The 17,655-nt window shown below is 38.0% G+C and overlaps 1 protein-coding gene across 2 annotated transcripts in view; it reads right to left on the reverse strand.

Annotated features, from left to right (window-relative positions):
• The window catches only part of LOC129279383 (ecto-NOX disulfide-thiol exchanger 2-like), a 30,162-nt gene that overhangs the window by 2,342 nt on the left and 10,165 nt on the right, over positions 1 to 17,655 (reverse strand). For both annotated transcript variants that reach the window (XM_064111373.1, XM_064111374.1), the window contains 11 exons: positions 16,414 to 16,509; positions 14,629 to 15,015; positions 12,752 to 12,961; positions 12,021 to 12,248; positions 11,130 to 11,241; positions 10,348 to 10,448; positions 8,216 to 8,322; positions 3,615 to 3,750; positions 1,467 to 1,711; positions 1,026 to 1,097; positions 274 to 367 (listed from right to left, as the gene is read on the reverse strand). In XM_064111373.1, coding sequence (XP_063967443.1) covers positions 274 to 367; positions 1,026 to 1,097; positions 1,467 to 1,711; positions 3,615 to 3,750; positions 8,216 to 8,322; positions 10,348 to 10,448; positions 11,130 to 11,241; positions 12,021 to 12,248; positions 12,752 to 12,961; positions 14,629 to 15,015; positions 16,414 to 16,509 — 1,788 coding nt within the window. The remainder of the gene's footprint in view (positions 1 to 273; positions 368 to 1,025; positions 1,098 to 1,466; positions 1,712 to 3,614; positions 3,751 to 8,215; positions 8,323 to 10,347; positions 10,449 to 11,129; positions 11,242 to 12,020; positions 12,249 to 12,751; positions 12,962 to 14,628; positions 15,016 to 16,413; positions 16,510 to 17,655) is intronic.

Consider the following 17,655-nt stretch of genomic DNA (forward strand, 5'->3'; position numbering starts at 1 on the left):
TTCACAATTTATGGGCCCCCTTGCCTGTTATTATGAGAAGCTTGTGGGTTGATAATTTTTTCCTAAGATGTACAAATCATGTCCTAATCAAACAAAAATCTTCATAGATCCTTTAAAGATCAGAAAAAAGGGGAGCATTTCATAAAACATTTGGTCAATGATTTTCACTGACTAATTTGCTCTCAGCCAATCAGATGTAAGGATTTCAGTAGCTTATAACAGTAATCACTATCTGTATTATGAAACACTCCTCAGATTTTAAATAATAATCACCTATCATGTCAGCCTTCTTGGGGTCAAGGGTCGAATCTGTGTCCGCTTTCGTAGGCACCGAGTCAATCCTGCTCGATAACTGTGCTTCTACGGACTGCAGACAACAATCATAAATAAACAGATTAGCAAACAGAGGAAACTCGGTATACAGAGATCTTACCCTTAAAAAATGCAGTCAAACCTCCTTTAATGACCACCTGTACAGAGGGACAACCTGTCTATGGAGACCACAAATTTGGTTTCCCTAAAAGTGAATTCCCATTGATAAGAACCTGTTCATGAAAACCACCTGCTCATATCTAGACCATTATTCTTTTCTTCCTTGGACAGTACTTATAGACAGCTTCCACAGTATTGTACAGATAATGCACATTTCCAAAATTATTATTAAGTCAGAATTATGTAGACCTTTGAGGCAAAGCTGTATGCATTTTTGTACCTATTCAAAATTGCTCATGCCCAAAAATAGTACTGTACATTATTTGTTGTATATGATGAAATGGATCTTTTATTTGGTATTATAAAAGTCATTGATTCCCTGCAATGTTGAACATGGTATAGAGCAAAGAAAGAATTTAAGACTCCAAAGACAAAGTTTACACAAATTATTAGGTGCACAATATTCACATTTCTTAATATTCTAAAGGCAATTCCTTCCACAAGACGGCTCTCGTAAAATATACTGAAATATAAAACAAATAATGTAATAGGTCGTAGAGAACAGTGCAGATTGGTATGTGCTGAGTACTCACTTGAAGTCTCTCCTCTGTTTCTTTCCGCATTGATTCTTCCTTCTTCCATTTGTTCTTAGTATCTTGAAGTTGCTGAAGAAACAAAAAAATGATGAAAACTGTCTCAATGAAATGACTAACTAGAATGAACTCTGATTTGGGGCTATACAATTAATTAATATAGAGCTTCTGATTTACAGTCTTTTCTTGTGAATCGTTATAGATATGGCTGTGGACATGGGTATCATCAGTGTGAACTCCTTAAAAAGTTTCTTTAAAAAATACAACAAATTTGATTTTAGCTGAACAATCATACAGACAAAAAGAACAGCAATATGTGCACAATGACAAAATACACCTCGGGCTCAATGCAACTTGATTTAGACATGAAAAGAAGCAGAAAAAATAACCGCAATCCAGAAAAATATTACCAGAAAAATAAATAATATTTTTCAAATTTACCTGTTGCATACTAAGTAGAGAATGTTGGAGTGCTTTGATCTGAGTTTCCATCTCCTCGTTAGCGATCGGCACGGTGGTGGGCGTGGTCCCGGGCGGGGCCAGAATGGTAGATTCATCCTTGGATTTCTGAGACTCCAACTGGTTGCGCAGGACGTTGTTCTGGTGCATCAGCGCCTGGACCTGGAGCTGGAGCTGGTCATCGGGCTGAGCTGGAGGTACCGACAGATTTTTTACAGAGGATGACTCTGTACAAAAGAACAGAATGGTATGTTTATCGAGTGTTATTGCTTGCACGTTTAATCCTGCAAAAAATCAATTAAACATTAATGTTGGATATCATTCTTCGATGAATTTTCACCACAGATTCATTCATATTTCTTTAATTCCCCCCCCCCCCCTTTGACTCAAGACATTGTGAGCATACAACTTTTTTCTTTTTTAATTCAAGCTAAAGATGAGATGACATGCTTTCATGGATAGAGTTACATTTACTCAACAAGAATGTCACTAAGGCGAGCACGTAATACACCTGTCTGTAACGCGGAAAATGGAGTTATTGGTCAAGCAAGAAAAGTGGAAGGTGGCGACTTCACTTTTGACCTTCTGACCTCAAAATCAATAGAATTCCTAGGATCTATGCTAGTATCATACACACCAAATTATATGAGCCTGGGTTACATTAAACTAAAGTTATCGCATTTACAAGGACTTCAGAAGGGTAAGATGACAACATGTCAGTGTGACCTTGACCTTTGACCTCAAAATCGATAGGCTTCTTGGGATACATGCTAGTTACATACACACCAAATTATATGAGCCTAGGTTAAGTCAAACTAAAGTTATCGTGTTTACAAGGAAAAGTTAACGGACGGACACCGAGCGTGATACCATAATACGTCCTGTCTCGGACGGGCGTATAAAAACCCTGAATCCACCCCAAAAATGAATGCATTGCATATCAAAGTGCCCTTTCTCTAATCATAATTCACAGTTTAACATAAGTTTAGAGAAACAATTTATTTTTTTTCAATCTGAATAGAAAATAAAGTCTGCAGTAACAAAAATATCATTTTTAAATATTGGCTCTGATTTTTGGTGATTGGTGGTGATTTTTTTACCTGATTGCTAAGAAAGCATGAATGCTTGTAAGCAAGCAACCAGAGAACCGACGGCTTAAGGTCCTCTCCGAAGGACCTGGTACTGAGGATTAATGCCTTACCAAAGGGCACTAGCGCACCAAGTGGGAATCGAACCCGGGTCACCGGTATACGAGTCCCCCGCTCTACCGACTGAGCTATCGCGCCTCCTTGATTTTTATCTCTTTTTAAAACTTCCAAAGGATGTTACAGTATGAAACTTTCATATTATCATTTTTAAACTACAACTTGCATGTTTATACCATTTTCAGAAAGCAGAATGAGATTTTTTTCAAACCTTTTTTTTTTGTTTGTAAAATAACCATTTTGGGGGCTCAGGAAGGCATTTCATAAAGCTGTTCATAAGTTACAAGCGACTTTATGAACCACCAGTGATCCTCTCTTATGCCACTTTCATACTGACAGCCGAAGTGAAGTTACTCCGGATTCCAGAAGGAGTTACTCCACATTGGAGGGCAGTATGAAAATTTTAGGATTATTTCAATCTGGATTCAAAGCGGAGTACTCAACCCACTTCGAGAAGAGGGTTACAAATGGAGTTAGTCCGCATCGGAAATGCGGTATCGCCTATCTCATTCATTTTCGCATGGGGGAGATTCCGCGTGCCAAAAATAGGGTGCAAATTCGCTTGGAAACCACGGAAACGACTGCGGAGCTTGCCAGTTTAAAAGGGGGTGTAATGTCTGTCCGCAGTACTCCGGAGTAACTCCACTTTGCCTTCAATGTGAAAACGGCATTAGGTGCTAAATCAACATCAATGAAAATTTGGTGCGCATAATTTACCACAAGATCACCAGTCATTTATAAAGATGCTCGTAACTTATGAACAGCTTTAAGAAATACTCATCTAGTCTTATTCATGTCTTTAATCATAAAAAATTCACAGTTTCAACATGACACCCGTTTCTAGAGCCAAATACAAGGTTTCCTAAATTGAACACTTTCTTCTCTCTTCAAACTAAACATGTTAACCAATCACTCTTTCAAGTACCTGAGATAGGAGTGTCTGTCCGTTGGCGTTTTGCCTCGCTGTGAGTCCCACTTTGGTCTTCTTCATCTGACATATCCATCTCTGCCTCCCCCTTCTCACCCAATCCTAGCTCCTCTTGCTGCTGCTGACGCAACTCCTGCAACGGCAAAGAGAAAGAAATATTAGGACAAGCTTAAATTATTTTATGGGTTTGTGACCCACACTTTGCTAATAAAAAACATTTTTCTTATTTTCTTCTGTTGTAATCTTCAAAAGGCTCTGCAGCCTATCTCGAGGATGAATTGGGAGGTTTTTCAATAAAGGCCATTATTCATGAAAGAATTCTAGACAATAGAGGAGATTGAAAGCCCCATTAAAGATTGGACTAAGATTGGACTAACCAATGTTTTTAATAGAAAAGTAAAATCTCGACGGCTTCAAACTTCTAACTTTTAGTGCATTAGAATACATGTGCATTGTAAACAAGGGGGAAGTACATGTACCCACGTGTGCACCTACTCTCAAATTAATAGGATCAGATTCAGTTAGCATACAACATGCTTTCAAATCCTGGGTGAGAGTTGAAAACCAGCAGGGAGCTAGAGAGTTTCTTGTGAATTAGGGCCAAAGTGACACCAAATACGCCAATTTTATCTGTGTATCATCTGCTCAAACAACTATTAGGGCTATGTATTGATTCAGAGTTATGGTAATGCACTATGCAAGTCAGTTAAATGCAACAAGTTGTGATTATTTTATCCTTACTACAAACTACTTACCATTATCATTATGAAAATAAATTCATGTCAAAGAATACAGAATGTTAAAACTTTACACAACACTTCACTTTGAAATATAGGGTATTAACAACCATATAAACAATGAGAAAAGCATATCAGCAAAACTAATAAATATTATTTTTTTCTCACGAATAACCATCTCATTCCTAATCACTGATCCCATATGCCAGATAAATATTCTACCATTTTTTTAATTTCATATTGTCACTGAGGTTTAAAAACTTCACATCTCAATATTTAAACATTTTTGGGGCAGCTCAAGATCAGCTGAATTTTATCAATATGGCAATGATGGCAGCCTCATATTGTCTGAAAAAGTATTACCTAATTCCTGTAGAGAATTCTATCGAGGAAAAAGAGGGTTGCTAGTTCAAGTTATGTCATAACTCTAAAATGAAGCTTTTTCTGAACTGTCCTTGAAATTTTGACAGCCCAAAGACGATATGTATATTCCATTTGAATGAACTAGAAGGCAACATCAAACAGAGTTAATTTCAGTTTATCTCCTCGTCCTACACACATTCTTGTCATTTACATTACATGCAGAATATACGCAGGGGAGCGTTTCATCAACATTTTCGTCCAACAAGTTGTCAGATCTGACAACTTTCCCTGGTTTTGATTGGCTGAAAGCATTGTTACTAACATTGCTTCTCAGCCAATCAAAATCAAGGAAAATTGTCAGATCTGACATGTCAGATGAAAATGTTAATAAAACGTTACCCAGGTTAATGTTTCTAAGATGAATCTCTCTGACAAAATTTGGCTTGAATGTGGTAAAAACATTCTTTGCATATTTTAGTCTGAAAAATTTGCTTCCATTTGGGCAATTATTTGACTTAAACACAAGGTTGACTTCTGCACATTGACTGTGGTAAATTTAAAGGATAGACATGTCCACATTTGCTTAAAAAATCACAAAAAACAACCCAGTCAATTATGATCAAACAAACAGGAAATGAAATATAAGTGGCATCTTCATAAAAATATACAAATACAACAAATATTTTATCTTCAATACAAAATTCAATAATGCAAATTAATGTGGCATATCAAATATTGAAGTACTTTGATAGGAACAATATTTTAAATCCATTATTACACAGTTCTAAGGTAACCCATACAAGGATATTGATTTCATCACTTGTCTCTCAATATAAAATCGATATTCTGGTTATTTAACAAAATACTGGTTTATTACAACTTACCACATACTTGTGTAATACAGATTTTAAAATTTTACTTCCTAAAGCCCCTTTCACGATTGGTGTAGTGACTGCTTACAACCATTGCGATTCTGTGCAACATATATTGTGACCAAATGATCGCAAACGATCGCACAAGCAATTGTGAAAGCCCCTTAAGTCAAAGCCATCAAATTAGGCCTGCCACAAAAGGGAAAATCACTGTCTCATAAAATTTTGTCAACCCTAAAAACATACAAATTTTATATCAGTTCATTTCAGTTTACCATCTGCCATCAATATACATATACCATCAATATAACATGCTAAAACTGCTATCTGATGCAACCGTTTTGCTCTTACAAGGTTAATGAGCATTCAACCTTGCAAGTCTAGCCTGCTTTTCTGAAAAGTGGGCTTGAAAGGACTATTGTAAGACCACATTTCGTATTATATTACCTTACTTGATTGGAACAACAAACCTACAAATAGCTTGAATCCAGGTCATATACTAGTACCTTCCAGTGGTTCTAGCAACTGTTTTAGTACCAACTTTTTTCTTCTTGTGTAAATGACCTCCTCAAGCTTTATCTGTCCAGCAGCTACCGTAATAACATACCATCATTTTTTTTCACTGCAAACTTATTCACACAAACCTGTAGCCTTTGACCTCCAAACTGACCTGAATGTTCCTTTACAGCTGTCCTGCAGAAGGTTTGTTTGTATATCCTTCAAGTAAGCTTGGCTTGTCTGCCTCTACTGTGACCAGTCTACCTTGAAGTCTCTATCCAGAATGAACAATGACAACATGACATGACCTCACTTTACCATTTGACCCATGACCTCTGACTCCGAGTCTCCTCCATTGCTGTGATAGGGTGATTTAAGTTCCTAGAGGGCGCTTCTCTTGTTTGCCTCTTCTGTGATCAGTCTACCTCTTAAATAAATATAGTCTGCATTCATTACCATAACCTGATGACAAGACCCTGCTTTACCCTTTGACCCATGAACCCTTGGCCTCCTCCATTGCTGTGATAGTGTGGTGTTTGTTCTTCATCAGATCCAGGACCCTTCTTTTCTGATCAGTCTACCTATTATGTACCTTGTAGTCTTCATTCATCAATGCGACCTCATGACACGACCTCACTTTACCACTTGACCCTTGACATTGGAGCCTCCTCCATTGCTGAGATAGCATGTTGTCTTCTTCAATAGAGCTTCACCTGTTTGCCTCTACTGTGGGCAGTCTACCTTCATTGAGCCTCCATTCACCACATTGACCTCTTGACCTGACCTCACTTTACCATTTGTCCCAAGACCTCTAAACCCCCTCCATAGATGTGAAGGGCATTATGCGTTCTTGAAGTGAGCTTCAACTGTTTGCCTATACTGTGAAAAGTATACCTTTTATGTAATCTCCATTTATCACCATGATGACATGGCCATACTTTACCCTTTGACATTTCAACTCTGAACCTCTTTCCTGGTTGTTATCATAGGTGTCAATGTCCAGATTCACTGCTTGGCTCTACAACATGTTTCATGAGACCCCATGACCTCACTTTACCGACGTCCGAGCAGCCTTCATTGGTGTGACAAGGTGATGCAAGATCCTATAGGAAGTACTGTGACCTGATGACATGATCCCCACTTTACCTTTTGACCCATGACCTCTATGTCACCTTCATTGCTGTGACAGGATGTTGCATGTTCTTCAAGGTATTCAGGGAGCTTCTCTTGTTTGCCTGTACTATAACCAGTCTACCTTTTATAGAGCCTCCATTCGTCACCACGGTGACATGGCCATACTTTACCCTTTGACCTTTCAACTCTGAACCTCTTTCCTGGTTGTTATCATAGGTGTCAATGTCCAGATTCACTGCTTGGCTCTACAACATCTTTCACTACAAGGCTTTCCAACACACTTTCATTTCTTACGCTTTAAGGTTTCCCATCATCACTTGTCAGAGTAGTGGGCACTTTCGCCTTTGACCTTTGACCTCTGAGTACCACAACAGTGATGATCAATCCATCCAACGATTGTACCGGAGGTTCAATACTACCGGTCCTTGACTCACTTTGTTACAGAATTTTAAGATTATACATTTGCCTGATTTACTTACTCACGATAGACTATGTTAACCACTACAATGTTGACAAAATCTTGAAAGAAAAAAAAAATTAATCACCCATCACCAAGGAGAATAAGGAAATCTTACAAAAGAACAATGAGGGCTGCACGAAAGACACTGAGCAGGGCTTTCATTGTTACATTTTTCCATTGAAGGTTTCAAACTCATTAGAGCTTGATTAGGAATGTCTCGAAATTGAGTATTTACCAGCTGTTCAGAAAAACAGCAATTTTGAAGTTGCATTGTGTTACAAGTTTAACATTACCAATGATAATTTTCCTATAAACAATTTTAAGCACTGAACGGAAGATATTGATGTAATAAGAATGGGCACCATATGTGCAGATTTTTTTTTCTCTTTCTTTTGCTGATCTTGCGTAATCATTAGGGCTCTGCCTCAAAGTTTCCAAGGCAAATCCACAAAATGCGGTTACATGACAGCAAACAATTCAACCAATCAGAAATAAGACTTGAGTACTCAAGACCTGCCCCTGCCTGGCACCTACCTTAGTCTGTTGCTTCCAGCCTTCAATGTTTTTCCGTTGTGCCTTGGTAAAATGATCCCAGACCTTCTGCTTACATGCACTCATTAATACCTGCTCGATCAGCGTGTCTACGCGTCATCACGGACCGACGGCCAAGGAGGAAGAGGTAAAATAGATAACATAGAGTGCCAAAGATATGGCAATATTTTCTATCCTGTCGCTTTTCATGATGTACAGACCATTTAGAAGGTAATAGTCAGAAGTTCAGAGAGACAGTGGTATTGTTTGATCACTTTTCCATGTTTACTTTATCTTTTTAAAGGTCAAGTCCACCCCCCAAAAAATGTTAATTTGAATAAATAGAGAAAAATCAAACTAGCAGACTGCTGAAAATTTCATCAAAATCAGATGTACATGTAAAATAAAAAAGTTATGACACTTAAAAGTTTTGCTTATTTTTCACAAATCAGTGATATGCTCAACTCAAATGAGAAAGTCGATGATGTCCCTCACTCACTATTTCTTTTGTGTTTTATTGTTTGAATTATACAATATTTAATTTTTTATAGATTTGACAATAAGGACCAACTTGACTGAATCATATAGTATTAAACAATGCTGATTCCACATGTTCAGGGAGGAATTAATCATTGTTTAACTTGACAATGAGTAGAAAATTAGAATATTTCACATTTCATATAATAAAATACAAAAGAAATAGTGGGTGGATGACGTCATCAGTCTCCTCATTTGCATACCGACCAGGATGTGCATATAACTGTTTTGTGAAATTAAGCGATAGTTTAAAATGTCATAACTTTTTTATTTTACATGCGATTTTGATGAAATTTTCAGTGTTTTGCTCCTTGAATTTTTCTCTTTTTATTCAAATTAACTTTTAGTTGGGGTGGACTTGTCCTTTAACTAAATATACTGACCAAAATATCACTAAATTGCTAAATTTCTGAATATTCTCTTCTTTTGGCAGCCTTTTAACATCTCTTACCAGAACATAATCTTCTCAAAAGTGCACATCAGAAAGAAAGCTTCATCAAAATAAACTTTAAAATTCCTGAGACTCCTTGCATAGCATTTCCAAGTATTGGCAGCTCCACAGAAAGTTCTGATTTTACTTACTTCTCCGCTCAATTAAGTAAAGCGTTATCGAATAAATGTCATTCCGAATAGAGGACACGGAACGGGGGGGGACTTTATTTCTCCTCCCTGCTTTTTTAAATAAACATGTAAAAAAAACATACAAATTACCATATGGGGGTTGCATGGTCAGCCCCTCACTTTCAAAACAATTCTGTGGACCCAGCCAAACTATCATATAGTAAGTAATTACCATCAAATAAAAAAAAAAGGAATCCAAAAAAAATTATTTCTTACCACGTACACAGCCAGACTTCAAATGCGTAAAAGTGTACAAAAAGAGGTCTAATCAACAAAACTTCAAAATTTAAAGAAAAGCATTTTTTTTAATATTAAATGTGTTTTAATTTTACTAAATAATGATAATTCCATTGTGTCATTTCTTTAAAAAAAATTATGATCATAAAAACTTTACTTTATCAATAAACAATCCTGCAAAAGTAGAACTTGGTTTGATTTTCCTTTCTTTTTTTTTCTTCTACTTATATTTTCTCCTGTCGGTCAATTTGATGCTCTTTTCAAACAATAAAATCACACATTTCGACTGATTTGTGACACAACTTTAATACAATTTATAGTTTGGAAATAATATAAACTTTCTTCTCAAGTACTGTTATACTTACCTTCAACTAAAACTACATATACAGTAACATAAAAACACAATGATACTTCACCTTAAATATTTAATTTCATAGGGACCAGGGGCAGGGAGGGGAGGGAACAATGTGTTAAAATTAGGGTTTCTAATGAGCAATGATTTACTTCACTCAAATTTGATGATCTCCTTGAACTTTCAAGCCACAGACTGTACGTCCAATCACTAATCATTTCTTCCACGATGTAAACTGCTGGATTGATCATGAAGAGGATGATAAAATTTTGTTTTCAGGTGGCAGGGGGGGAGAAGGTAATATCCATGGATGACTCTATACACAGTAGATAAATTGAACTATTGTGGCAGATACGATTGCGCAATATAACATACAAGTGTGACTTACATTGTGTAATGAGGCCAATAACCTGCATCCTGAACTGCTGTTGTATCTGATTGAGGTTCAGGTCACACTGAGCTTTCTCACCGATCAGCCGTCTCACATGCCTGATGAAAACCAAAGAGGGATGAAAAAGTACTATAAGTGTAAATATCATAGATGGAATTTATTTATTTGGCCCATTTCATATAGTAAATTTGCCATTTTGTCAAATCCTATGGTAACAGAGCTCCATGCTCAGCTAATCACAATCATATTTACAAAGTTACGGTAGCTGTACGTCTTAATGATTTTGAATAGTGGAAAAACAGTCTAAAAGTGAGAGTGAAAGGTTTGTTTGTACGCACCATAACATCTGAGGGAGTTTCACAGAACTGAGAGTGAAATGTTTGTTTGTAAGCATCACAACACCTGAGGGAGTTTCACAGATTAAGTCTGACTAAAAGTCGCATCTTATGAGTAGTCTTATTGACTAATATGCAGAAGTGCACATCCCCTGAGAAACTGGTAATTCAAGATCAACTTTAAGTCATGCTATCATCTTTGTTGGGTCATCCAATGCCAATCCACCCCACGAATAGGCAACTTTGCACCTTACCTTCAAGTTCCTGTGAACGGCCAAACGATTTTAACACCACACCCCTCCACCTATCTTTTTGCTTCATTTGCAATACCGCTAAACATGAACAAAACTAGACAACTAATGGCCTAAATCACTGTTAGTAGGCCAATGCACAACAAGTCTTTAATGGATTGAAATTAATTAAAAGCAAACCACTTTTACTCACATGTGTGCCGACTTGACCAAGTTGTAGAACTGAGTTGAATTTCTTTTATCACACTCTCCTCTCTCTAGCCACGTGACGAGCATGTTAGCAGCTTGAGGGAATGTCTCACCATCTGGAAGCAAATATTGATAAATATATCACACCAAGCCAAAAAAATATATATTTTCGGGGCTACTTTTCACGACCTACTGCGTAAATCTGCAACATTGGATAAGCTTTAACATTGTAGTGAATGGGGGTTTTCTGCGACTCTTCTTATTTTTCTCTTTAGATCATTTTAGGGGTTAAATCGCCCCGAGCCCCTCTGTCACTTTTTTTCCTGAATCAAACATATTCCAAATGTCACATTCATTTTCAATGCTTATTATAGGTAGGTTTGCGGTTTAATGCATATCGAGTCAATATCATAATGTAACCCTAATAGCCCAGGGACAGGGGGATTATGCAAAATTTGTCAGTGTATCCTTTCATATTTCATTAATCAATTCCAAATTTAACATATTTTTAGAGGTAGATGGTCTATCAATACATGGACACCAATTCACAGTTGATCAGGAACATTCATGACATGGTTTGCTATCAACTTGGTTTCAATTTATAATTGTACGAGTCATTACATCCTTCATGTTGCAAGCCAAAAGTGTTAAGGATGACTGGACAAGTCCCCAGACTTTAATACAAGAGATCCAGAGTTCAAATCCCACTACGGCACTAATGTCCTTATGCAAGACACTATCTACACTTGCCACTCTCCATCCAGATATTGATGTGTACCCGATATAAGTGCTAATTACTTTGGCAGCTCGTCTATGACCAGAGTAATAATGTCACGCATTAAGAGCATCACGATGTGACAGATACAAGCAGGATAAAAGTGTCTTTTGATCATACCTTTGACTTTTGCAAGCAGGTTGGAGCTCTCGATGTGCGAGTACCTCGGTGTCACGGCCGGTTCTTCCGGTACAACAATGCTTGTTTTATTAGCATGTCTTGCCTCTCTGGCCCTGCGCCGCTGATCACATTCGAACTCGTACTGGTCATCACGATTCTCTGCAAAGTCTAGCCGAAGACGGCCGTTGTTGGGTGGGTCGATGTTTGCACCAATCCGCACTCTATAGCCTGGAAAACAAAAGGGGTTAAATCGTCAGTATCAATCTATAAGAATATTGGTTTGGAGGATCCGGGGCTTGTATTACAAAGATTTAAAAATGTGGTAACCTTGCCATTATTGTAACTATCATGGTAACCTTGATTTTGATTGGCTGCAGAGCCATGTTACCAGGGTAGTTGCCAAAATGGCAAAGTTACATTAGTCGCAACTCTTTATGGCATGTACCCCTGATTTTGACCTTCAACCAGAGTGGCATGGGTACACGTCGTCGCCTTCCCGCACAAAGGCCGTTAGCGCGCACTGTTCACTGCATACTAACAGCCTTTCTGCGGGTAGGTGACGTGCAGTGCGCGCTAACGGCCTTTTTTTCGGTACTGTCCCATTTTTCACCTTAGTTTCTTAAGAATTGTCATATTGATCAGGACAACAATCCTTTATTGCCCACCTGTAATATTATAACAGCTTTCTGAGGCAAAATTGGTACTGATTGAAAGCAATCATGCCAACTCACCTGAAACAAACATGGCCTTGTCTATGGACATCTCTTCCTTGAAGCGAACATGGCAGAAGTTTCTCTTTCCTTGTCGGATGTTGATGACCTCTCCTCCGTGTTTGGTGAAGAGTTCAAGCATCATGTCCACCGTCATGTTCTCAGGCTGACCGCCGACGAAGATGGTCTTGCATCCTAGAGGGCGCTCACCGACTGGCGGTGGACCCTGGTCTGTATGTAGCAATACACAACACTTGCGTTTGAAATAGTTATAACCTTAGTAGGCCCTAGCTCATGTACATGGGGCTGTCTACTGGACTATTACTCATCTCTACAAAACAAACATCACAACATTGCATGTATTGGGGCCTGTTGCTGATAGATGCAAATGCAACATGATATTCAGCCAATGAAACATGCATATTAGGGACTTGCGCTAGATTTCTTGTATTGCATTTAAACGCAACCAAAGACAGTACAAGGGGAAGACTGGTTGGTTGGTTGAGTTTAGTGTGAAGGTGGCGCTATCCATCGATATCCGATGATTTCCGCCAGGCTAAGCGAGAGGGATTCCGCCCTCCCCTGTACAGCTCTAGTCATTCGATTTTGCTATTAATTGCACTGTGTGTGAGATATAGATTCACCGAGGAAAGGCGTTGTGGAATATTCAAATCAAATCTGGACACTTTGGCGATTTTTTTAAACGCTCAATTTCACTCATGGGAAGGCTGCCAACTAGCACTGAGTAAGTAAACCTTCGCATAGCACAAGCGGCTGTGTATGAAACATATGGGGGAACATGAGAAAAACGGTTTGGGAGAGGGCACAAGTGTGGCGCATGGGAATACTTCCACCATCTATTTCCCAGAAACCTCTAGGATATATTGATTTCTAATTTTTTTTTCTTAATTTGAAGAAAAAAAATTTCAAATGTAAATCTTCCAGAGCGTTTCATTATGCGCTCCATTAATTTCACTCATGGGAAGGCTGCCAACTAGCACTGAGTAAGTAAACCTTCGCATAGCACAAGCGACTGTGTATGAAACATATGGGGGAACATGAGAAAGACGGTTTGGGAGAGGGCACAAGTGTGGCGCATGGGAATACTTCCACCATCTATTTCCCAGAAACCTCTAGGATATATTGATTTCTAATTTTATTTTATTTTAATTTGAAGAAAAAAAAAAGTAAAATATAATTCTACCCGAGCGTTTCGTCACGCACTCCATTAATTGTCTAGTCTTCCCCTTGTAGTGTCTTTGAAGCATCTCTTTCTGCAATGGCCACTGGTCATACATCGAATGCACTGGAACATGTTGGTATTCTGTAAATGGGTTTTTCCAGTTGTAGTTTAATTGGCTGAGCCCAAAGGAAGCATCTTTACATAGAAATCTGTATTGCTTCTCACAATGTCTGAAGTCGCCATTTGTTTTCCATGAAATGCCCAGTTAGACCAACTTTGAGGCAGGAATGAGAGGGAATAAAGCAATAAATAGAAAATAGAATGCCACAACAATGGTGAATTGTGACTGGTCTACACACACAATTGGTCTACTTTCCATTTGGTGTCAGGGCCAATGGCCAGATCCGACTTGGTGTACAAACCATCTTGTTTATAACATTTGGTCTAATCGCCATTTAGCCCATTTGCGACTTTGTCTTATTTCCAATTAGGTTATATCCATTTGAACTACTATCCACTTGGTCGAACACATAGTCTAGATCAGGCCTGGTCTAGACGGTTATAAATTTACTCTTTATAAACCAAATTTTCATTTGAAAAAGTAAAACAAAATAAACTGACAAGGTGAAAATTGGATCAGGTGGTTTTAGCCCATGATTTATTTAAACTATATGAGAAGCAGATAAAGTGAACATAAATGAAAGCCATTACTTACGCACGGTCGGTGGAAATAGGGTGAAATCAGCAAAGTGCAGGACCGGTTTCCTGGGCCCATTACCGGACAAGTCCCCCATGCCCATAGGTCCTCCCATGGGCGGTCCCATCAACGATCCTCCCATAGGCATCATGGGTTGGCCCCCCATGGGACCGCCTTGCATGTAGTCCTGTCCCTCCAAGGGGAACGGGTAACCCGCTGCTAGGCCACCAAAATCTGGACCTGGCATTATGGGACTGCCCCCGCTGCCGCCCATCATGAGGGCGCTGTTCATGAGGTTGTCCTGGTAACCCATGGCTCCATCCCCTTCCCACATTTGTCTTTCTGGAGTAGATTTTCTTCTTCTCAAGCGTCCTCCTCCTCGGTCTGACGATTGGATGTCTTGTTCTATAGAGAGAAAATAAAGACTGAAACTGAGCTTATTTTTTGAAAATTAAAGGAGAATGAAACCCTTGAAACCAGCTGAATCCATATCAAAGAGAAAAATCAAAGAAACATATTGTTGAAAGTTTGAGGAAGATTGAATGAATAATAAGAAAGTTATGAGCATTTGAATATTGAGATCACTAATGTAGATCCTCCCATTGGCAATGCGACCAAGATCTGTGATGTCACACACGTACAACTCCCTCATTACTTTAGTACTTATTTCACTTATATTCTCACTTTTATAGAGTCTATCACAAGGTGAGGTGTTCTCTTTATGAGAGGACAAGTACAGAGGTTTCACAACATTATATCATTGATGAATCGTTTGTCATATGATTAGAATGAGCAAAAAGAGATGTTTTGGGGTATATTTTCAGTGTCCAAAAGGGGAGAGTTGTTCATCTGTGACATCATAGATCTTGGTCGCATTGCCAATGGGAGGATCTCCATAGCATTAGTGATCTCGACATTCAAATGCTTATAACTCTTCTATTGCTATTCCTATTTTACTCAAACTTTTGTTGATCTTATTCTTTGATTTTTCTGCTTTCACAAAAGCTAACTTGCTCCAAGAGTTTCATTCTCCTTTAAATATAAAACACTTTAGAGATACTTAGTTACTAATAGGCCCGACTCATTACATTTATTTTGACAAACATTAAATTGCTTTTTCGTAAACTGCCCTTACAGTTAACCAGCAGAGGAGAACAAAAATTCCCAAAAACTTTCTCTTCTATCTTGAAAAAAGTTTATTTTTGAAAATTAATTGGAAAGATTCATAGACATTCTGTCACTACAAGGAATGACTCATTACATTTATTTTCATAAAACGGTAAATTGCTTTTCGTAAACTTGAGCTTATGGTAAACAGGCAGAGGAAACAAATTCTCCAAAGCCTTATTCCCCTCTATCTTGCATTCTGGAAATTTCAGTTAATAGAATACTAGCATCTATGCGTACATGTGGAACAGGATCACATTCTGGTGATGCCAATAAAAACTTGTTTTTAAAGCCATAAAATGTGTTCTATGCCAACTGATTATCCAAGAGCAAATTATAGAATCGTTTATTATGAACTTATTTTTTATGTTGACATATGAGAGCAACACATATGTCAACATAAAAAATAAGTCTATTGTATACATGCTCTTTCTTCTTATTTTGGAAACCCACATTTATGGTCCACATGAGACAAAGACAGTACTTAGAAACCAAACATGTATAGCTCATTACTCATCAAAAACTTTAAAACTCACTTGACATCAGCATTGATTTTTCTCTTTATCAAAACAAACAAGTATTACAAACGCTATTAATTCTGAAAATATTCTCTCCACACTGATTTTCCTCACAAACCTTCATCACGAGAATTCTCTATGACCTTTGGCCCACTTCTGCTGGAGAACTGTAACGGCATGTTGTTCGATCCTGGATCCGAGCCATCTCTACCATCTGTGAAGAAAATGATATTCCAAATAATAATAATGATAATAATATGCTATATTTATATAGGCATTTTGGCAAGGGTTTATCTAAATTTGCCACTCTCCACTCTGGTATAGTACTTTGTTACCTGGTAGGAAGACAATGTTTCTAAGCGCTGCATACTATTTACCCCAGCTTTAGAACGGCTCCTCTGATTGGGCGCTCGAGTTTCAAGGAATTTCTTCCTACCGGGTACCCTTTACCACACCTGGGTTGAGAGTGGCAGATGCAGATAAACGCCTTGCCAAAGGATGCGAGTGCTGTGGTGGGATGTACTAATAACTACCAATCAATATCCCCCTACACGTAGTCTTCACTCATCATCAGACGCTTTAATATTACTCCATACATCGAGACTCAAGAGAAAAACACAGATGGGGAGGGCCATGTTTTTCAGCTATAGGACCAAAGCTGTGGAATCAACTATCTATCCAATCATGCCACCTTTCATCAACAGAAATGTTTAAGTCCCAACTAAAACCATATTTCTTTCCTCTCACATTGATCGATTGTATGCTTTTACTAGTGCATCATGCTGACAATTCATTAAAGAATCTGTGAAATGAAAAATTATTGAAATCGTGAATTCATGTGAATTTCACATTTCATGAATCTTGAATATTTCCCAAATGTCATGCAATTTCATTTACACCATGTTACCACCTCCAAACCCCCCAAAAAGAACATTTTTGACTTGCCACCAACATCGTCTGAGTTCAGAAATTGAAAACATTACTGCACTAGCGTAGAGCGGAAGTGACGTAAATCTGTAGACGACATCCTAAACGTATCCCACAATCCTACGCGTGAACATACATCATTTTCGTGCGATATTGAGTGTTCTAATCCAATAGTTCCAAATAGTTGGAAAATACTTGCCTGAATATAGATTTCACTTGCCCGAAAAAATCCTTCAAAACAAAGTTTTATTGCTTCAAAACAAATTATAGGCTTACGGTTTTACATACCATACCATTGACGGCTTTATTAATATATTTTTCAACATGACTACTGATGTACCTTGTAGTTGTATTTTTTTAATGATTTTTATCTTGTACATCATGACAAAATATATGCTCAATAACATGCTCTTTAATTAATTTCCTAATCTCA

This window comes from Lytechinus pictus, chromosome 16 (assembly GCF_037042905.1).
Source record: "Lytechinus pictus isolate F3 Inbred chromosome 16, Lp3.0, whole genome shotgun sequence".
In the NCBI taxonomy this organism is placed as follows: domain Eukaryota; kingdom Metazoa; phylum Echinodermata; class Echinoidea; order Temnopleuroida; family Toxopneustidae; genus Lytechinus; species Lytechinus pictus.